At 40.5% G+C, this 22,721-nt stretch overlaps 1 protein-coding gene across 4 annotated transcripts in view; it reads left to right on the top strand.

Moving 5' to 3' along the window:
• The window catches only part of GSDME (gasdermin E), a 41,778-nt gene that overhangs the window by 3,638 nt on the left and 15,419 nt on the right, over positions 1-22,721 (top strand). For 2 of the 4 annotated variants that reach the window (XR_010784005.1, XR_010784006.1), the window contains exons 2-10: positions 229-459; positions 1,623-1,815; positions 9,396-9,567; positions 10,569-10,689; positions 15,539-15,727; positions 17,358-17,485; positions 17,602-17,788; positions 19,145-19,218; positions 20,436-21,114. Coding sequence is in view for 2 of the 4 variants with exons in the window: in XM_066554671.1 (XP_066410768.1) it covers positions 249-459; positions 1,623-1,815; positions 9,396-9,567; positions 10,569-10,689; positions 15,539-15,727; positions 17,358-17,485; positions 17,602-17,788; positions 19,145-19,218; positions 20,436-20,666 (1,506 nt within the window). In the remaining 2 variants the exon portion in view is untranslated. Of the gene's footprint in view, positions 1-228; positions 460-1,622; positions 1,816-9,395; positions 9,568-10,568; positions 10,690-15,538; positions 15,728-17,357; positions 17,486-17,601; positions 17,789-19,144; positions 19,219-20,435; positions 22,047-22,721 lie in introns of those variants that run through there. The other 2 variants (XM_066554671.1, XM_066554662.1) reach the window with 1 other exon arrangement.

The following is a 22,721-nucleotide window of genomic DNA, read 5'->3' as shown; positions in this document are numbered from 1 at the left end:
TAACCTGTGAATGTCCCTCTTAACTAGAGTTCTTTTATTAGTTACTGAGAAAACTTGCACTGGGACAAGTAATTGGAACTCCTTCCCAGCTCAGAGTGGAGAAGATAAGTTGAAAACACCATGGTGTTCCTTTGTTAATACCAATTCTGTGAAGGACTTCTTAAAAGGACAATGTAAATATTTATACTTTCCAACTGTAGTTGTTTAAAAACAGATGTATTCTTTCAGGCTTTAACTGATTCCCCACGATGTTTGCAAAAGCAACGAAGAATTTCGTGAGAGAAACTGACAGTGGAGGTGACCTGATCCCTGTCTCCCACTTGAACGCCTCAGACAAGCTGCAGCTTTTGAGCTTAGTTACGAAGAGGAGGAAATTCTGGTGCTGGCAGAAGCCCAAGTATCATTTCTTGACAGTCACCCTGAGTGATGTGCTTACTGAAGACAAACCAATAAAACCAGGTAAAGCCATACTTGGGCAGCACTATTGGTGCAGATAAAAACAGTACAATCCCTAACCTGTTCTGTTATTATTCTCAATTATGTTATTAGAGGGCTCCTTTCAGAGAAATGTTCTGAAGGAATCATCCATCCAGGAATGAGACGAATGGATCTTTTCTCACTTGACCATTTATGTTTTAGTTACCATTTATGTAACTAAAACTGGTAGTAATAAATGTTGGTTAAAAAAAGAAGAAAGTTTTGCCTGGGTAGAGTTATTAAATTAAGTGCTGAATGTTGTCAGGCTGTATAGTCCCGCTGTTTAATAACAGTAGCTGTCTTGCAGCTACAGGAATATCCCTAAAATATTATAGGGGGCTGTATGTCATAGTAGTGTGAAACTGTACTGTGCTTCAGGTCAAAAGCAGTGAATAAACAGTGTCTTGTTGATGTTAGTAGCCCAGGGAATGCTTCCAGGCCAGGCCAGATGAGTTTTACCACCCATTCTGTTTGTCTTGCTCAGACTGTTAAAAAAGGTTGACCCTTGTACTTTTTTCTTCATCCAACTATAGCAGTCCCACCCATGTTTTAAGATTATTGAGAAGGAATCCCATATTTCTGGACATGTCATAATTCCATACAGTAAAGTAGATAACTCCCTAACCTAAGATCTTAATTGTAGCTGGCTTGGAAATACAGCTGATTCCAAGTTGGCGCTCTGCTTTTTAGGTATATAAAATTCAGAGTTGTTTTAAACCAGTCAGATTTTTCCATTGGTTTTCAGTGAGCTTTGGGACAGCCCTATGATGAGTTGTGTCAAAATAATGCCAAAATACTAGCACTATTGTACAAGCAGGTCTGCTTTGTAGTTTTCTTTGTAGCTGAAATAAATTTCAATCATTCTTTATAAATATTTCATAGTGTCTGAGTTCAGCACTTCAGTCACCTTATGTTTTCCTAAAATGGCAAAATTTTAAAAGATAAAGATAGTAGGGCAAAGATGATGAAAACATGAAGAGAGCAGATGCAAGAGTTGCAGAGATGTAAATTTTATTATTTACCTCTTCATACTGTTCCTTACCTTTCCTAACTTGTCATATTTTCTGTAAGTATCTGTTCCTCCAATCACTTATGGACAGTTTCAGCACTTCTCTTCACAGAAATTACTGTTATTGCTTTCCTAGTGATTGTGGAGTCTGACTTTGCAAAATATATGGGGAAGTTTGAAGATTTTGTTCAAGGAAGTATTGAAACATCATTTGTGAAGTTCAGCCTGGGAGCTGGAGGGAAAGGTTTTGTGGAAAACCAGTCCTCATTTGGAAACCTGAGGAAGCAGGAGGTTGACTTGCAGCAGCTTATGAAAGATGTCAAGGACAGGTATGTTTCTAATGTGAATGTTGTAGTGGCCAAGAGAGATTACTGAGCTCAAAAGAGTTGGGCCAGCTGTGGTCACTCACCAGTTAATTCTGTAGTGTTGCCACAGTTTGAAAATTATTTTTATTGTAAGCTTTCATATTCATGACAAATCATATATACAAAAATTAAATTCTCCATATTTTGAAATCTTGTTAGACTTTTCTCTTTCTTGTTTTAAAAACATCTCTCTGTTATTTCATTTTACATTTTTGCATGAATTACTACCTGGGACAAGAGCCAAATCCTCCCTTCTTTGGGGGACTGTACTGAGGTAACAATCTGGAAAAAAAATCAGTTCTCTGTGTTACTGGGGCATTGAATATAGAAATTGAATTCAGAACTGCTAATGTTCTTGTAAGCAGGCTTTGTAAGTTTGTGTGTGTGAGTGACCATGTTAGAAAATGAGATTATTTGAAGTTAAAGGAATAGCAGAGGTGAGCAAGCATAGTCAAGGCATATTCTACCAGCTGAATAAAATATAAATATGTTGCTTCCTGTTATACACTGTATTAACTGAGGGGAACCATGTTCTTTATTTTCCGAGATATGCAACACTTCTCGCTTCCTGTCCTACTCTGAAATGGGATCTATTTAATGTTGCAGTGGGAGTGTCATGTACCAAAGCCTGTTTGGCAACCAGCTGCCAAGTCAGGGGTCTGCTCTCTATTGCAGGTCGAGGCTCAGTGGGAGATGAGGGTGCTTTATTTGTGACAGCATTGTACTCTAGATCTGTAGCAGAGGCTGTAATGAATTTAAATAGCCTTTGCTGATGCTCTGAGGATAAAGATGATAGGTTTTTGCTATCAGTGCAGAAGTTGTCAGAAGCAATGTAAATTTGCTTTAGATACACTGATGTTCTAGAAATAATCGATTCTCCATTTTCATGGGAACAAATGGCTGGTGTTTCTTTTATTGTGAGCATTCACAAGTCAACAAATTTATTTTAATAAGGCACCTTGCTCTCTTTGTTCTAAGTGCTTTATTAAAAGCAGAAAATACTGGGCCAAATGTGTGTACCAAGCCAGTAAAATTAATCTGCATCTAATACCAAGACAATAGTATTAGTCAAGATTTAGAGTCTTGTTTGTAGCACTAGGTAGAGTCTTATGGAGAAACAAACTACAGTAACTTTGGTTTAGGATCAGTAAGCTTTTGCTTGAAGTTACCGACTCTGTTCACAAAAAGAATCCTCCCACAGCAAATCAGCACATCTTGGAGTTCCAATCCTTTATGTAACTAAATACTCAAAAATACATTACCTTCTTTTGAGTGTTGAAAATCAGTAGCTCTACACTGATCTGTGTGTGACTGTTAACTGAAGTTGATGTGCATGCTACTTTATGCAAGGCAGTAGGTCTTAGTTCATACAAAAGATGCTCATAGCTTATTAAAGCTTATGATGTACAGTGTGTAATTGAAACTGAGTCATTTTACCTTCTGCCAGGTCACTGAAAATGATGAGGAGAGCAGAATTTTTATTTTTTTCTCCAGTGTAATGCAGAGGCTCACTGGAAATCGTTGGCAATGCCTTATAGATGAAATTCTACTTACTCGTTCATAAATATTCTATGATTTATGATTGATTGTGTCCAAGTTTCAAACTTTCATCTCGTTCATGAGTACTGTGTGAAATTCAGGAGTGCTGATGCCTACAAGTTAGTGATTTTTGGATGCAAAACATTACAGTATTTACAAGAGAATGTTTACCTGTCAGGCCTTGTGAATTGAAAGGCAGCAAACTGATCTTGATGTCATTTAACAACATGTGGTGCTTTTGCTTGTTTGATCAATCATTGTTTCATTTATTATTTCTACATATATAACCTAATTAAATTGCATTTTTTAAATGTTCTTCTATTAGGCTGATTAAGTCAAAGCTGCAGATTAGTAGCAGTAAAATCTAAAAAGTCAAAGCTGATGTGCCTTTTAAAATAAGTTACGTGAGTCTTCAGTGTTGAGCAAGCTGAAAGTGCTCAGTGGCAGGAAATCAGTTTCCTGTCACTTCTTAAGTGAACCTTCTGAAGGAGAATCCTACTGATCTCCTGATTAGATTCCAGGTGCTGCATTTGCTCCTTTTTCTGAAAAAGAGTGAAAGCTGAATGATGTGGGATGAGATGCTTCCTGGTTTGCAGAAGCAGTGACATTGTAAATGCAGAACACAATAATTAACATAATAAGTAATACCTAAAATAAAGTTAAACAATAGTTTTAGGTATACAAACTTGGCATACTTGCCTTTACATTATTTTTGATTTTGTATTACATAGTGCTTGCTAGTTCACAGAGCACTGTAACATGCTGATACATGACTTGGGGCAGAGTCCTGTGCCTTTAGCTCAATTGGTTTGCTATGGATTTAAGATATTATATTCCATCTTCTATTTTAAGGTTTTCAGTACTGTTTGCCATAAGGTCCTCTTAGAGTAGTTGATGAAGTATGGGCTGGATGAGCCACTTTTCAGTGGTGCCCAGAGACAGAGCAGAAAGCAGTAGGCACCATCTGGGACACAGGAGGCTCTGTCTGAACATGAGGAAACTCTTTTTCACTGTGAGGGTGGCTGAGCACAGGTTGCCTGAGGAGGCTGTGGAGTTCCCCACCTTGGAGACATGATCCTAGGCAGACTGCTCCAGTGGCCTTGCTAAAGCAGGGAGGCTAGACCAGATGACTGTCCAACCTCACCCATTCTGTCTTCTTCCCAACCTCAACCATTCTTCTTCTTCCCTCCAGTAAAAAGATTTATGAGGATATTATGATCTCTGTACTTCTCATATATTAACAAATTTGCTTGTTTGTTTTTTACCATTTCACTAAAAGTCATGGAAGGTTATTGAATGAGAAATTCTGAGAGAACAGGGATAGCAGTCAGTTCACGTCAGCTGCAGAAAAAATTGCCTATCACACTTCCATCATTTTGTGTGAATGATTCCTAACTCTGTCATTAGCATATTAGGAAAAGAGTTGTCTTTTTAACAGCATGCTCTGGCATGCTGAAAGATACTTTCATACTGTTGCATACTTCATTTTAGTTGAATTAGTGAAACTGCATGGTATTGTCCATCCTGAGACAAAAATAAATGTCTATTCTTAATCTGAGTACAGTGGAAATTCAGACTATTTTGTGATATATTGTTTAAAACTCCTTGAGCATTTATGAGCATGATGAGAAAACCATTCAGTTTTCTACGTAAGCTGCTACATGAGATAACATGAAGTCACAAAGTGTTGTGAGACAGGATTGAATAAAAGCAATTGTGTGTGCCTGTGATTTAAAAAATAAGGAGCATGTCAGATAGAAAATAGAGAAAATACCTTGCAGTCTGAGATGTTTCTGTTATTCTTAAGGAAGATGTTCTGTGAAGTACGTGTCAGGTTATTCTGTAGGGAAAATAGTGAAATGCTATCAGTGAAGCTGACTATTGCAGATGCTGTGTTCTGTAAGAAGTAGGTCAGAGAGGTTATATTTGAAGTGGGTTAACAAAAGAAATATGCATCTGTGCTTGGTGGAAAATGGCAGAGTGAGATTTTACTCTCTGACACTCGTCTCTATTAGAGCAGGAACAAAGCTGGGTGAAGGCTCTCACTTGCAAAAAGCACTATTTGTATGGCAGACATCAGACTACAGCACATTATAAATGAAGTGGAGAAGAAGCTGTGAGCATGAGCTGCCTGTGTCTCTGCAGCTGGGAGAGGAGGTGTGTTGAGGTGACATTGCCCAGTACAGGACTGAAAAGGTTTTTTACTTGTAAGTAGTTTGGACCAGTGAAAATTTGTGCAGAGAGGCAGCAGTGCTGATTTCAATGTGAGGATGGAGAGTACGCACAACAATACCCATTCTCCTTGGTAATTGTAGGAAATTGACAAGTACCTTGCTTTGAGGATTTGTGGGTGGGTTACTGAGCTGGTTAGACAGGATTTGATGGGAAATGGTCCTGTGGCCTCTCCTTTGTGGGAAATTAAGTCAAATTCCATGCCCAAAGGATAGACCCTCGGTCTCAGCGCTGGAGTTTAGAGCAGGCTCGTGCTCTCTACTTTAGCTGTGAGAGCCTGCTATGTTGCCAGGTGTCTGGTTTTTCTTGTCTTTATTTGGTTTCTACTTTTCTCTTTTCTTTTCTGACTCCAGTCTGCAGCAAATTGCCTTTATGCCTCTATTGTCCACTGCTTTCCTAATGTAAGAAGAAAAATACTGAATGAAGGTGAAAGAAGTCTTTGCATTATGAGAGAAAAGAAGTGTTTAATCTAGTTAAATGTGGAGTGAGACCAAAACTCAAAGAAATTCTTTTATTTACATGTTTGACCTGTAAAGCTTCCAGCATAGTAAATCATTAACCTCAGGAAGGTTGTTTATGCAGAACAAATAATCAAGCAAAACCCCTAATTTGTATTTTTAAAATAATTTTTATTTATACAGGCTTTTACTCTGTGTGTTGATAATGGGACTTGGCAGACCAACATCTCATTATATTTTCTGTAGTGTTATTTTTGAGTGCTTCAACTCAGCTCCTTGGGGTGGTAATGGCAATGGTGATGTAGTACAAATGGCACAGGTTTGGTGGGGGCTCTCGTATAGTACAGAGTGAAAGAGATGGTAAGAGCCATGGTTGTAGAACAGAAGTAAAAGCTCTGAAACATGACCTGTAAAATAAAAAAAAATCAATGCAATTTATGTGCCTTGCATGCATGTGTTCTCAGGGATTTAACTTGGTCATCTTGTGTTACTCAGATATTTTCTTATATTCAGCGTTATGCTGGCAAGTAAATTCAGTTCTTGCAAAAATACAGTCATAGACTCAGCAGCCATTGCCCTGCAATACTTGAAGGCCTGCTCTGATTATCAAACTTTAACCCTGTTGTGGATTGCTCTTGATGACTGTTTTCAGTGATAATTTAGATAAGATACTTGCTTACCTCGTGTTATCATCTCCTGTTTGAGTTGCTGAGGAGAGCAGAATATTTTGCCTTCAACAGGCTGTGCCCCAGTAATAACTCATGATGTGCCCACATGCAACCCCAGAGTTCTGTTTTACGATGGAAAGTTCAGTGCCAGAAGTCTAGAGGCGAGCACTTTACTGTGCTGTCCTCAAAGAGCAGCTTTCTGTTGCTGTGGGCAAGGCTGTGTGTTTGAAAGCTCTGAATTTAGAGCTCACTGAACTTACTGGGCAGAGGAGAACAGTTCTGACAGCTTTACAATGGGACACATCCCACTGAAGTCATTTGAACCTTGGGGCTGTGACAGTGGCTGGCACACATTCAGCTCTGTGCAGGGGATCCCAGGTCACCTCTGGGCACTGCCTTGGGGGTGTGCTGCTGCAGCAGGTAGCTCTGTGTCCCTGTGTGTCCCTGTGTGTCCCTGTCACTCCATAGCCCTCAGTGCTGCAGCAGCTCCTCCAGCGTTGCCTCCAGGATTTGTTCACTGCCCCTCTCTGCAAGTTAACATCTTCTGACTCTGCTGCTGCTTCTGCATCTGGGCCTCAAAGCCAGGACTGTGACAGGGTTGGAGCCAGTCCTGCCTCAGGCAGAATACTGTAGAAGCAGGTGGAAGAAAAAGTCTCTTGAATTTGTTTGGCAATTCATTTGCATAGGTCATGTTCTTTAGGTTTCTTCAATTAACACTTATTCAGAAATAGCAAATCTTTATTTAATAGGTGTTTTTCTACCTTTGTTTGAGGGGCTTTTTTTCTTGTAAATTTTGGAGATATCCAGTAAGTTTGTCATCCTCTTAAACAGTCAAAAAATACATGTGAAAGCAAATGACAAATTATTTTTGTGCTTCTTCATTGTTATTTTTCCCCTGTGGCTCCCTAGGTCAAATGTTAAAACTGCAAGTTCTTAGTGCATTCACTTGTATTTTCAGGATGCTTAGCACACCACTTTGAAAACATAAATAATTATTGTGAAGTATATGATAGGCTTGATAGACTGTAACTAATGGCCCTGGTTTGGCAGACAGCTCTGGGAATGGTGAGGTTTGTGGTTGCTTCATGTTTCTTGAATTTTTGCTTAATCCAAAGGTTCATTGCATTCCAAGCATAAAGCATGACTTTGCACCAAATGAAAAAAGGTTATATTAATAATCTCAGGAATGTTTGGGGCTGCTGCATTGCTTCAGAGGTATTTTCTTTCCCTTGTCTAAACAATCAACTTTAAGGTTTTCAGACAGTTCATTCCAACTGATTGAACTTTCATATAAGCATGTAACTCTCCAAAGATCAAAAATTGCCTGAGGACGTTTTAAATTCAATAAAAACCCCAGCTGACTTCAGACTTACACAGACTGTATAAATTCAGAGCTCCAGAATCTAATAAATCTAAAACTTTTTAATTAAAACTGGAGATATCTCGATTTAAATGAATTGGAGTCAGACATGTCTTTCTGTCACATTTTTGGGAAATTGCCACTTAGCTCGATGAATAGCCATTTAGAATAAAAGGGAGGAGAAAAGACTGAATAATTTGAGTCAGGGATAGCAGTCCTTTAATCTTCCAACAGTTTTGCTAGATTACCTGTTCATAAAAAATAAAATATCTCATCTGAGGACCTCCAGTGAATATTTTGCAAAAGTGTAATATAATTGACACATTTTAATCAATTAAATACAATTAAGAAATTGCTTTAACTGTTACCAGAAAGTCTGTTAACACCCCAAAAGACAAGGTGGGGTAGATTTTGTAACATTTTCTTAGAAAACTAACCTCCTGTAATGTTTCTGGAGTTCACTTTCTGTCTTCTGCTCATTCTAAGAAGAACCTAACGTTAGAACCGTTTCCAGCAGCATTTAACCAGATGCTGAATTGTGCTGTGGAGTAGGGATGGTTTATTAAGTTGGTGCCTGAGCTAAGTTTTGAGCTCCCCCCCGCCAAGTTAGTTTTTCTTTTGACTGTGGCAGTCCTGATCACCAATTTTGAATTTTGCGTCTATACCAATGAATAACACAGGACTTGGAAGCAGGTGGGTCAATGAAGTCTTCTGTTTCCTTATTCAGCCCTTTGAAGCAGTGGGGTCAGTGTTGATCCCACTCAGCCTGTTTGGGGTTTAGGTGAGGGCTGAAACAGATCCATAGCAAGCAGTGGAGGTTGGCACCGGGGCATTGCTGTCCTTGTGTCCCCCAGCCAGCACCCCCTGCCATGGCCATGGCAATGTCAGTGCGAGCTCACAGTAGGAGAGGATTCAGTCCAGTGTCCAAGAGCCTGACTGGTTGGTTTTGTATTACCCAGGAAACTTAAAGTTGCCTTTGCTTCCCTCTTGCTTTTTTCTTTGCTTAGAAAGTATCCAGACAACTTCCATTTTTGGTCAGAGTAGGGAATCAAGAATTCAGTATATATTCAATATGTATGTGAGGATTTACTGGGGAAAACAAATATTCACTGCTGCCAAATAACAAAAGAGGACATCATAATTTTGAGGAGGCTGCTCATACAGAAACCATTGTCATTTTTGCAATAAAACCTTCTTCAAGCAATTTAGAAAATGTGGTTGGTCTTGTTTTTTGGGGTTTTTCTTTCACAATTATAGTATCGTTAATGGTGTTTTTTTCTTTTTCAGAACAATAGATCTAAATAGTAGTTTGCTGCAACAAGTAATAGAAAGAAAACGTGAAGTGTTGTGCATCTTGAGAGAAAAGATAATCACAACTCAGAAGTGTACAATATCTGAACATATCCAGACAGAAGAAAAAGTCAGTGGTGTGATGGGATGCACTGCAAAAACAATAAGGGTAAAAGTTCCTAAAAATCTGCAAGGAATAGAATGTTTGCATATTATCTGAGAAGAAGTTATTTCTCCAAATGGACTTGAGAGTAATTTTCGTGCTTTTTTAATGTGCTGAACAAACTGCAGTGCTTGGTTGTAAAAATTCTGTATGGTAAAATGCTTTTTCCACTGCCTTTCTGGCAAAAGGTGCCGTATTTTTGTATGAGCCTGGAATGTAGTTTCCATCAATACTATCAAATTGTGATTCCATTTCTCTGTAGATTCCTGCCTACAGCAGAACATGAAGCAAACCTAAAACAATTCATTGCAATTGAATAGCAAAATGCATTGCTGAATCACATTTATTTTAAAAGCCAAGTAATCATTCATCACAAATGGTTGCAGTGTCTACTGAGTTTTCATATTTATTGGGAAACTATTTGTTTTTGATCATGGGAGTAGAGATTAACTGCATTATGAGGCTATCTGAAAAATTGCCTGTGAATTGAGAAGGAATTACTGAAGTCAAAACATGCTCATTCACTGCAAGTTGTTGTTTGTTTTTTTTTTTAAGCAGGAAATCACTTCTGTGTGCAGTGAGTCTCCAGTTGCAGGGATCCAGGAATTGCAGTGTAACAACCCCCTTTGCAAGTGCCACCTTCCTGGTACCAGCATCCAGCTGGGCAAAAGAAATGTCACAGTAGAATTGGGCAAGGCAGGACACTGAAGTGGGTGCCCATTTCCCATTTCCATGACATGGGGCTTCATCTGTGACAGAATCTATGCCTGGAGCTCAACTTTGTGCTAGGACAGGGTAGCTAAGAGCATGAGAACTGCTCTTGCCACTGTGTTTCTACCTCATTCTTCATCTTGTTCCTTTCTTAGATGCCAGATGGAAGGTGTAACACTTTGATGAGACATCATGAAGAATAAAGGATATTCTCCCTCTGTATTTTTCACCTTAATTACATGTTTAAGCTATGCAGTAGCTGAATCAGATAAATGGTGAATAAATCTGTCTTGTAGGTTTCAGTAAGTGAGAATGGAAGTCTGATGAAGGATTCTAGTGTGATCCTTGAAATTCCTCCTGCAACCACTATTGCCTATGGTGTAATTGAACTGTTTATAAAGCACAATGGCCAGTTTGGTAAGTGAAAAACTCTTTTTTTGTGGCCCACAGTTCAACTGTGGACAAAGCTGTTTGTCAGACAATGATTTTTGTGTTTCCCTGTGTGTGAAGGTGATTATGTTGTATGGTGTCCTTTGCCTTGATAGTTATTTGTGCTAGAAATGCAGATTTAGTAAGTTTAAAACTTCGATATGGTAATGCTTTTTCAGTGGCTTGAATACACTGTAAACTCAGAGTGACTTAGGTTTCAGGGAACCACAGGAGATTGTGTAGCTTGAGCCTCTGCTTAAGACAAGGCCAACTTTTGAACTTTGATCTAAGTTCAGTTAGATCAGATTGCTCATATCCTTATCTATTATAAAGTTTTGATTTATCTTCAGAGACAGATTCCATCACTCCTCTGGACAGCCTGTTACCATGTTTGACCACCATGGTAGTGAAGTTATTTTCCTCAGTATCTGCTGTTTGCTAGATAGCTCCAGTCTGTGAATGTGCAGCTTGTTCTCAAGAGTCCAAAACTGGACATAGCACTCTGAATGCACTTTCCCAAGTTGAAAATTCAGTTCCATCAATCCACCAGCTACAGTCTTGTCAGTGCAGCCCAGTATGCAGCTGTTCTGGTTTAGGGCAAATTTGGGAGCAAACTTCAATAACTGCAAGGGCAAGCTACTGATCCTCTTGGATTTATTGTCCGTGTCTTTCACTGCAATTTTGCTTCCAGCCAGCTGGCCCTTGGCCTGGGCTATTCCCTTTGCCTGTTGCAGAGAGTGACCTGACTGTAAATCAGATATCAACCAGGAGTGTTTAGACAACAGTCATGTTAAAAACAGAATCCTACATTCGGGACTGGAATTTAAACTTCTCTAGCTTACACTTTCATCTAAAGATTGCCCTCAGAGTGGTTGCAGAAATGCCCTTGTAGTGTTGTCTGGTCATGCTTTACTTACGTCAAGTCGAATATTTTTCAGGTTAAAAAAATGTTGAAATTGGCTTTGGGGGGAGTTGTATCTCTGCTCTGCACAATCACTTGGATTTTTCTTTCTTGTCTATCCTCATTTAAACTCATGGACCTAAAGGAGGTTTCAGAGGATGTTATGCAAGGAGGAATAAAATCAGATAGTAGAGGTGGAAGATGGGAAGGACTGATGTGGAGAGAAACAGGAGATACATTGAAGAAATAATTGGAGTAGAGTTGAGATTTAAATCCAGGATGTGCTTTACTTGGATGAGAAATGCTGAAGATTAACTCTCCATCATACTCCTTCTGATATAAAGAAGTCTGTAGGCTCAAGAATAGAAGTAAATATTATGTAACCTGTAAAAAGTTTCTGAAAAGTGGAATTGCTCTGATGTAGCCCGAACACAGAGATAGTAGCAGAGGATGTTGACGTCATGGTTATAATGGAGCTGTAATTCAGAGTAATGAGGTGCAATTAAGGCTGTCTGACTGCATAGGTATATAACTGATAGCCTACTTAGATGATTTCTACATGAAATTATGATGTCCTGCTAGCTAAGAATACATAGGTCTTGTTAATGATCTGTATTTCTCTGTTTTTTCTACTTCTGCTGCTTTTTCCACTTTTTTTTCATATTTAATATTAACATCTTTTAAGCTTCAACACCAGTTTGTTTCATGTTTTGTCTTAAACAATCTATGTCCTGCCTCTTTTCTTTTTTAATTTGTGCTATTTTCCCTTGCCGGAATGGCATTGAGAAGGTAAAGGAGAGGAACTGACAATAAAATTAGGGCTTTGCCAGCGAGAGTAAGTATGGTGGAGCCTAAACTTCAGCTTGTTAATGTCTGAGAGCAGGGATCAGTGTCTGTTTATGGGAAAGAAAAAGCCTTTGAAGTTAAATCCAAGGAGTAATGTAGTCCTTTCTCGTGAGACTGAAAGTGACCAATAGCAGGTGTAACCTAGTGGGATTCTCTTGTTAGATAATTATGGAGTAAGATGCATGTAAGCTTTTTCTTGTTCCTTTTTCTTTTCCACTGCCAGTACCTGACTTACTCTGTTAGGAAGAATGGTATATATTTCTTCTAAATGTTTTGACTTGTGCAACTAGACGTATTTGGATATTTTTATAAATAAAATAAATTTTAAAAAAATTAAAAGGATCTAATACTTTTCTGATCCATTTACCATTGTGTTTTCCTGTAATCATTCTGTTTGATTTCTACAGGCTAATTTTTCACTCCATGTAAAAGCTGTTTCTGCTTAAGGCTTTGCAGTTTTGTGTCTCTAAAGTTGTGTTGAAGTGCCTCTTGTTCATACTTTACAAATCGGGGGATATAAAAGCACCCAGCTGGTTTGATTTGTTCTGTTCATGGCTATATGTGTGGGGTTTGCTTTTTCTTAAATGTCTGTAAATTAAGCAGTCCCAATATATCCACTTTTCCACATAAAGGAGTCTCTTTGATTGTTTTTGTAGATCATCTCTGGTTTTCTTGCATTTTTGTTAACATTTCTGAGTAACTAACAAGCTCTAACTGCACTGTTGGATGTTTGTCATTGATGAATGTAATAGAATTCAATACAGAATTTATTAACAGTCCTCTTATACAGAATTTTGAGTCCTGTGTTTTCCTGTGAATTGAGTTCTGCTACAAGATTAAACAACATGATCTGAAAAGTTCTATTTCCCTTATTAGCATCCTTTTGCCTCAGGAGGGGAGGCAGTGTATTAGCACAGTTTTCCTCCTCAGGGTTCTTGTGAGAGGCTTGTTCTTTTCAATGACAGTAACATGAATGAGTTGGCCTTGCGGTACCTCAGCTGCTGTCCAGAGTCTTGTTGCTTTGGGAAGTTCTTAGCTTGTGTTAATCACTTTCTGCTCCTCTGTAGCTCCTTCTTCTCCATGAAGGGTTATGCAAGCATAAAGGTCTGTCATCTTTCTTTCTCTATGGGCAGGGATTTCTTTGTCTGCTTTCCCTTTGAAAAAGCTTTTTGCTGATGGAGTGCTCTCCATGCTTTCTCATCTGCTTTGAATGTCCTTAATTTAGTAAGACAGACTCTTACAACTGCAGAAAGGTTATATTTAGGTTTTGTTCCTGGTACATCTGAGCACTGTGCTTGATTAGTTACATTTTTTTCACTTTGCTGTCAGGTATTACTTTAAAATTGAGTTTCTCTTGCTAGCTTGCCTCTGTTTTCCTCAGACCCACTGCAAAGTGCCATAGGTACACATTCAAGTCTTGCATTTGAGCCAATAAAAAATGATCAGAATCTGCACAGGGCTTTGACTGTATTCTGCATCTTTAGGGCACGGTGTTGGACACATGAGCCCAGAATTTGATACTCCAGATTTCTCAGTATAACTCTTACAAAGGCTCCTTGTACCTTCCAGGAAGCCCTTAACTTCTGGCTGGGGGCACTGGGATGGCAGGATAAGGGCAGTCCTGTTTGGGTGAGTTTGGCCAGTGCTTGTCACAAAGATGAGGCAGAAAGAGTAATCCAGCCAGGGTGTGTTATTTCCTCTGTGATGTTACTGAAGAGAGACAGTTACTGCAGAGTGATTCTCTTAGGAAACATCCCTGGGTGATGTCCTTTAGAGGCTCTCAGAAGTCTCCTGTTGTCCACTTACCTGGAGGACTTGAGAATGGACCTGTGGCTTGGCTGAGAAAGAGGAGTCTGTCAGTGCCATGACCAACAGAAGCTCTGTGAAGGACTCTCAAGAGTTTTTACAAGTCTCAGAGAGTACTTTCATGTGTCACCTTCATGAGTGGATCCCCTTGCCTGCATTACAGCGTGTCTCTTAGAGGTAGAAAAAGTACAGAGTGGGGAATGAGAAGCTGGAGAGCAGTGCTGTGGAAAGGGACCAGGGGGTACTGGGCAGGGCAAGGTGAATCTGACTCCCAGTGCCCTGGCAGCCAGGAGGGCCAATGCTGTCCTGGGTGTGTGAGGCACAGAATCCCCAGCTGGGCAAGGGAGGGGATTGTCCCACTCTGCTCTGAGCTGGGGCAGCCTCACCTCATGTGCTGGGGGCAGTTTTGGGTGCCACAATGTAAAAAAACTCCTGGAGAGTACCCAAAGGAGGGCAGTGAAGATGGTGAAGGGCCTTGAGGGGAAGCTGTATGAGGGGCAGCTGAGGACACTTGGGCTGATCAGCCAAGTGCCCTGAAGGGACACTTCAGGGCACTTGGCTGATCAGAGAAGAGGAGACTGAGGGGAGACCTCACTGCAGTTACAACTTCCTTGTGAGGGGAGAAGGGGGCAGATGCTGATCTCTTCTCTGTGGTGACCAGAAACAAGGAATGGCCTGAAGCTGACTCAGGGAAGGTTTAGGTTGGATATCAGGAAAAGGTTCTTTACCCAGAGAGTGGCTGGGCACTGGAATGGGCTCCCCAGAGAAGTGGTCACAGCACAAACCTGACAGAGTTCAAGAAGCATTTGAACAGCACTCTCAGGCACATGGTGTGACTCTTGGGGATGGTGCTGTGTGGGACCAGGAGTTGGATGTGATGGTCTTTGAGGGCCCCTTCCAACTCAGCTTATTCTGTGATTCTGTGAAAACATCAAGAATTCCTGCCTGCATCTCCTGTCTGCAGCATTCTGGTTTACAGTGTCAGCAGGAAGTTTTCATGTTATTTTCTGTCTGCATTAATTTAGTTCACAGGAGCTGGTGTCATGTTCTGTAGGAGGCAGCTGCACCACAGGTCTTGTCTGTACACACTGTACCAAACATCAGGGCTGCAGGAATGCTCAATAATTCACATGCACAGCAACCCCTGGCATTCTCTCCATCTGGGAGAGACAAGACATGGAGAAATAACATGCAAGAACACTAGAAAAGACAAGCTATCATCTCATTCAGTAATTGCTCGTCTATTTTATTAATTATTGTTTTTGATTGAATTTCTAATTCCAGAGTTCTGTCTGCTAGATGAACAGCAAGGAGGTTTTGAAAAAGAAAGTACAGAAGGCTCAGCTTCTCCCCATTCAGTTCAATTCAGAGATGCTTCGTTCCTCTATCAGCCAGATGCTGTTGATAATGAGATGTACTCTGGGGCTAAAAACCTCGTTCCCAGTGATGCTTCTATAACTATATTGAAACAAGGTATTACCAGAAATGCTTTGCATGATTATATTACAGTGCATTAAATAACCTGATAGGCAGAAATAATCTGGTACAATAGTAAGTAAGAAATCTTGTTAGTTCATTTTAATAGCTCTTATCAGGAACTCTTGGGGGAATGCACTGAAAGAGTATAAAAAAATCAGTTTGCAGTGAGTGTATGCAGTGGACTCTTTCTGTGAAGTTTCTGAATCCATCTGTCATAAATACCATCTTACAAAGCCAGATGGCTCTTTTGCATTCCAGATAACCTCTGCAAGTTTAGTGATGATACATGCTTTCATTCAGAAGGGGTCACTGAAAATAGTTTCTCATTATTTGAAAAATACTCTCAGTAAAGCTTCTCAGTTACAGGTTAAGTCTCAGAAATAGACATCTCCCTTGCCTTCACTTAGCCTCATTATTTTCTGAGAAGCATTGTAACTGAGAAAATCAAAATGTGGTTTAAATGGAGATTTGCAAATGGGTATAATGGCCCAGGTACAAGTTTTTATTGTAGGAATGTGGAAAGAAGAGGCAGGAATGTTACTGGTGGAATGGAATGGAAAAAGGGAAAACCAGTCAAGGTCTCAGAACACGCTGTGCTTTTCCTCAGTTCTTGGTGGAGTTCTTACAGCTGGTTCTCCTGATGAATATCATCCTCTTGTCTCTAAGTTTCCCCCTTGATAAATAAACAATATGTAAAAAACACTTGTGAAAGAATGGTATGCCCTGTTCTATTTTTTGTTTTAGTTTGACAGACCTATTTGCTTTTCTTGCTTAAAAGGCTTGGAGATTTCTTAAATTAATTTAACCTCTGCTGTCTCTTGGAAAATGAAGAAGCTAAAAAAAATTGGTTTTACTAAAGAATTTGGAAGTACATTTCATTTTATGTTATTTGTATAGACAAATTCATACCATTGCATCAGATAAACAAAATATCTGCCTGTGGCTGGGCTTTTTTTTCCCCAGTGAAGTAATTTTTTAGTTATAAAGGACATCTTTAAACAGAGTGTGTTTCTTGACTGGAGTGACGTGAAGGAAAATTTCTTTTAAACAAATTTGAGAACACTTATATGCCCACATTTTTGGAATGTGGAAAAAAGAGCCATTCCAACCTTCCAGTTGGCATTATTGATTTGAAAGCTTCATTTTTTTTTAGCAACATGGTAATTTGATGTCACAGAAGATTTAATTTCAGTATCATAGTTGAATTGTGAGAAAATGAATGCAGAGCATTCCCTTGTACTTAATGAGTACTCTTCATTCTGCCATATAAATGAACATTCTCTGGAGATAAACTTCAAAGCGGAAGACTTAAGATGTAGTTAGTTTGTTAACATTAAAGTATTGAATTTCAAAATATTAAAAATACTGTACACCAAAATCTTGATTCTTGGAAGCTGTTCTTCTTTCTTAATGTTTGCATTGAGGTTTCATTAGCTACTTAGGAAATAAAATCAGATCTGTTCAAACCTTACCTTATAACTTGTACTGGTGAAAATCAGGATGTCAGGGATGTCAAGGTGTGGTGACAGATGAGCTTGTGAAACACACAGCAAAATGTTATCTGGTTTTACTGGCATTTTTGTAGAAATACTTAGTTTTATTTTCCACTGCTTTCTTGGGAAAGATCTGTCACGGTTGAAGACCCAGTTCCAGCCCTTTGTGAAGCTTCCTGAAGACAAGCAAAGAGCTTTATATAAAACCCTTTGTGAACTCTTGCTCCATGAAGAAATGGTGACTGCCCTGGGGGACATGGTAAGATCAAGAACCTTTGTATTTCTTCCTAAAAGTAATTTCAGAATAGTACTAGCATTCCCTTTTGCTTGGATTTTTCTCTTTTCAAGAAGTTTTGCTTATTCTTTTGCTTTCAGTTCGATGATATCTGCACAGGAGACAAGCCAGATCTGGAGGAGTTAAAACTTGAAGAACAAAGAGACCTCCTTGACTTCTTGCAGCTCTTAGGGTGCAGTTTAAAGAGTGAGCTGTTGTTGCAGAAATATCGGCCTCAGGATGAAGAACTTTTCTCAGCTGCTCACCTTCTTATCAGTGCTATATCTGGTATGTTGTGAAAAGCCCTTTTAAAAATTGTATTTTCCTTTTAGAAGCTCCCTCCATGTTAAAGCTTTTATGGCTTTCTTTGAGCAGTTGGTGAGCTGCATGAACATAAATTTTTCTGTTCCCTTTTTATGAGTTTGGTATACTATGCTTAGCATTCCTGGCTGTGAATTAAATTCAGCCCTCAATCACTGACAGATTTTGTGTGTAAATTGCACATTCCCCCAAGACTGCTCAACTTTGCTTCTGCTGAGTGTGAGCATTTGCAGTTTGGCAAGCTAATTTCTGTACTTATTGCCTGCCAGAGTCCTTCCTGCTTAAAGGCTGAGAATTACAAATTAGGTGTTGTCTCCTGTGTAACAATGTATGTATATTGTTCAAGTGCAAACTAAATTTAGCAAAAATGAGTTTAACACAGAGACACTGCATTTAGAGGGCAGCTGCTGAAACAGGAGATTAAACATAAATGTCAAACAAATGCCATCCTCACAATCTAGTTAGCCCCACAGTGTTAATTAAAAGCTACCTGCAAAGTCCAAGACAGACTTCCCTGGATTTTTCTCTTCTGTCTTGTATGTAAAGAATTCCTTGACATTAAGATAACGAAGGAAAGTCCTGTGTAAATTGTGGCACTGTGCAGCAGAATGTCAGTGTGCATCCATATATGCACAGGACCCAGGTGGGAGAGCTTAACTCATTTGTGGAGAGAGAAAAGAAATGGAAAACAGAAACCTGCTGATGTGGTATCAATTGTCAGATGCCATTAACAGCAGGGCACAGTTAATTGAGTGTGTTGCATTATCACCTGACTTTGGACATAATGTCTGCTACTAAAGTCCAGACATAAGTGTAGCTGGATCTAGATTCAAAAGCTGTCTTATGCTTGTTGCATGTGGTAGGAATTACAGCCTTTTTGTTCCAGAGTTGAAGGGCACCACAGGGATCAGCTAGTCCATCTCTCAAGACAGACTCAGCTATGCCATTCCTCTCAAATTGGGCTTTGCAGAAGTTAGCATCACCTATGGATTTGGGAGCGTAGGTTCTTGATTTATTCAAGGCTTAAGTCATTCATCCAGCCTCCAGACTCAGAGTTAAACACTGAGGAGATACTTAGGGAGAGGCAAGGTGAGGGGGAGGAAACCCCCTTTCCTACAAATGCCTTTTCTCAAGGACAGAGATAGTCAGACCCTCTGCCCATCCCATTCTGTTCTGCTGGCAGGAAGGGGCTGGATCAGCCTCTTCCAAACATCCAGCTGAGGAGGACCTGCTAGCTCCCTGATGAGGCTCCTGTTCCAGCAGCCGGCCTGGTGCAGGGCTGCTCACTGGAAATGACCTTGTCTGTGCATGTGTCCTCCACAGAGCTGCCTGCTGACACCCTTGTCCTGCTGCGTGCCTGCTGCGATCTTCAGGTTGTTCCAGCCTTGTGTTGTTTGGTGAGTAATGGAGATGAGATGTGCTCGTGGGCACAGCAGCAGGAGTGGCTGTGTCCTCTGCCATTTTTCTCCCCAATAAAGGAGGAGATGTCAAGCTCCAGTGGGAATTTCAGCTGTAGGCAGTGCTTAGCCAAGGTCAGAATCTGACGTGGCAAATGCAGCACGTAATTTACTGCACGTGGCTATCTAACTTCTGATCATTGCTGTATTTGGGAGATTTCATGGTTCAGGAGCAAAAGAAAATTGTGGCTTAAGCTCTGTTTTTCTAATAGTCTCACTGTTTTAAAGTCTCAGTAACAGTAAATCATCTATCCTTGGGAAACAAATTTTGCTTTGATAGCAACAGTGCTTGAGCCTTGGCAAACCCTGAAGTCTCAAAACTCTGAGGCCATTTATTGTAACAGCTGAAGGAATGGTGCAGGGCATTAGAGTAATGCAGCACCTCTCCTGTGAGGAAAGAGTAAGAGAATTGGATTTGTTTAGCCTGGAGAAGAGAAGGCTTCGGGGTGACCTAATTGTAGCCTCCCAGTACCTGAAGGAAACTTACAAAAAAGATGGAGAGAGACTTTTTACAAGAGCAGGTAGTGACAGGACAAGAAGGACCGGATTCAAACTGAAGGAGGGTAGGTTTAGATGGGAAGAAGCTCTTTACTAGCAAAGTGGTGAGGCACTGGAACAGGTTGCCCAAAGAAGTTGTGGATGCCCCAGCCCTGGAAGTGTTAAAGGCCAGGTTGGATGGGGCTTTGAATAATCTGGTCTAGTGAAAAGTGTCCTTGCCTGTGGCAGGGGGGATTGGAACTGAATGATCTTTTAAGGTCCCTTCCAACCCAAAACATTTTCTATGATTCTGTGATTTTTCTAAGCTTTTAAAGTCACTTTAAAAAACAATAGTAAAATCCTTTAAATATGTAGGAGCAGGGGGAGTTCTTTTGTTTGCTCAGAGTGGTAGGTAAGTGTGATGTGCAGTGAGAGAAGTGGAACTCAGGGAATGACACAGTAGGAGAGATGTTTCCCCTTAAATTGTGTCATGGAGCTTTGGTTGTGGATCAGTACGTCGTACTTGTCAGGGCTAATAGCAAAGGGAATCTTGACCTTTTGCTGCTGCCTTGTCAGCTCTCCTGTGGTTTTATATGAAACTGAGCTGTGCAGTGGCAGGAACAGCAGTGCCTGGAAAATGTTTTAATGTCTCTGTCTTTTGCTGTCTCTCATGAATGCAGCCTAACGTCGCTTCAGCCGATGGCACTGTGGCGCTGAGCAGTCCTTTGGTGGCCACTCTGGCTGACAGAGGAAGATTTGAGGTCGTGCAAAGGCTGTTTGCTTCATCAAACATCAATCTGGAAATGACAGAGTCTTCTGTAAGAGCTGTAACCATGAAAGAACCAAGATTCTTCCCACTTGTTCTTTATGTTGCATTGTATGGATTTCATGCTTTAGGTGGGAATGTATAGGAGCTGTACTGAGTATCCAGTTTTTGCTGTAGCCTGTTGCTTCTTTTGTAGCTCTGTAATTTTGCTATGTTTGGGATCAGCAGTAGAGCTCTTCTGTTGGTACTTAAGGCAGCACAGCCAGGAATTAGGGTGACCAGGGGACTCTGCAGATTCAGTGAAAAATACATAAATAAGGGATGAAGGGGAGAAATTAAAAAAGAGAGCCATGGGAGAGAAACTGAACATAGCTGCTCTGGTAGGTGTCAGATCTGCAGGGCAGTGAAAGCCTGATTGCTTGCATTAATATGCATGGGAGAAAGCAGCTAAGTACAAACTCTTTTTGTAAGCAAGCAAACAGGCAGACCCTGGAAACCCAGGGTTCTGCAATGCAGCAACTGCTTTTCTCCTTAAGCTTGGGTGTGCAGAATGCCTTCACTCTGGAGCAAGTGCAATGGAGGGCTCTTAAAAGGTACTCGATTAGATTCTCTTAATTATTGACTTTTATGGATATGAACTGCACACTGCAGGAAATAACAAAGCCTCTTTTTCAACCACCAAGACCCACTTTAGGGATTCATACCTCTGTACAGCATTCTGTTTTCTGGTATGTTTTTACTTGTGTTAGCAAGTTTCAGCTGCATTCTGAACTTTGGCATGGCAATCCCTTCTGGTGTGTGCACATGAAGGGTCCCTGCTGCACACCACAGAAATGATCATTTTACCCATATGACATTTTCAATGCAGGTATTTTGCTTGTTTCTTTGACTAACAGAAAAGTATTAGTAAAGCACTGTGTGCTTGAACTATTTTGCCTGTTTTTTCATCATAATTTTTTATAATCATGGATGGTACAGAAATGCAGCAGAGATCACTGTAAATGTGGGCTTGGGAAGATGTTCCAAGTAGGTGGAGTATCAGTTGAGATGGCTGAGAGACAAACAAGCAGGCACCTGTGTGGGGGTGATCAGTAACCAGGCCCTGCAGCGTAGCTGGTGGGTAGGAGTTCTGCTCACTTTCCTGCTCTATTCCCACATGGCCTTGAGCAGATTGTCTAAGCAGCCTTTAAAAAGTCACGTCAGTTCAGCTTTCCCTGAGGACATGGACTTTGCAGAAAAGCACCACGGTGCCTTCCCACTGCCTGAGAGCTCAGGATAGCTCTGCACGCTGGGCCGTGGGTGGTTCTGCAGCTCATCTGTTCAGTGAAGCTGATGGTGTTGCCTGAACTTTGTGCTGGTGTAGAAGGAAAGATCCTTGAGGAGCTGAAGCGTGGAACTCTGCTTCTGGGAGCCGTGTGTAAGTGGGACAGTTGTCTTTTACCTATCACTACTAAAAGTCACCTCTGTAATGAGTTTATGAAAACTTTCTATTAAATGCTATAGAAAAAATCAATAGAGTAACTTACATGTCATTTCCATTGTTTTTCTTTTGGGGACTACATCTTTGACAAACAAGTGACTCCAGGCTAGCCTCACAGGGAAAATGCTTTTTCAAGCTTAGATGTGGTCTTCCCTAGCAAAGGAGGTGGTAAAAGACCCATAGAATGCTTCAGAGGAGGCTGAAGCTTGTCTGATGAAGGGTGTGATTTCACACCCTGATTTAACCTCCCCAGAATAGTGCTTCCCTTTGCCTTGCCCAGGAGGAAGGTTGGAGAATCCATACCTTTGCAATACAGGAGGAGGTCAGCAGCCTTTCAAGAGTATGTGCTACCTGCAGAGGCCAGCAGGCTCTGCCTTGCAGCCAGTTCCCAGTTCCTTCCAGCTGCCCAAATCCCTGGGCTTTGTCCACTGGCCCATTCCAGTGTGGGCCCAGGAGATCAACTCCCTTTGAGCTGCAGTGCTCCGAAAATCAGGTGCCCAGCTTCAGCAATGATGACATTCCCAGGGTGGCTCAAGAGTCCCCAAGGTCTCCCTGTGCATGGAAAGGGGATTTGGCACATTCATGAACAGGGAGATAAACAAGACTAACTGAAAAGCTGCTTTTATGTAGGTGGAGCACCAAAATCCAAAGATAAAAGGCAGATTCAAAGACTGGTCCTTGATAGATTATGTGGCTCAAATGCAGACTATGACCAAAAAA

This window comes from Molothrus aeneus, chromosome 1, assembly GCF_037042795.1.
Source record: "Molothrus aeneus isolate 106 chromosome 1, BPBGC_Maene_1.0, whole genome shotgun sequence".
Lineage (NCBI taxonomy): Eukaryota > Metazoa > Chordata > Aves > Passeriformes > Icteridae > Molothrus > Molothrus aeneus.
Note: the sequence above shows the minus strand (reverse complement) of the source record. Positions and strands in the feature narration are given on the sequence as shown.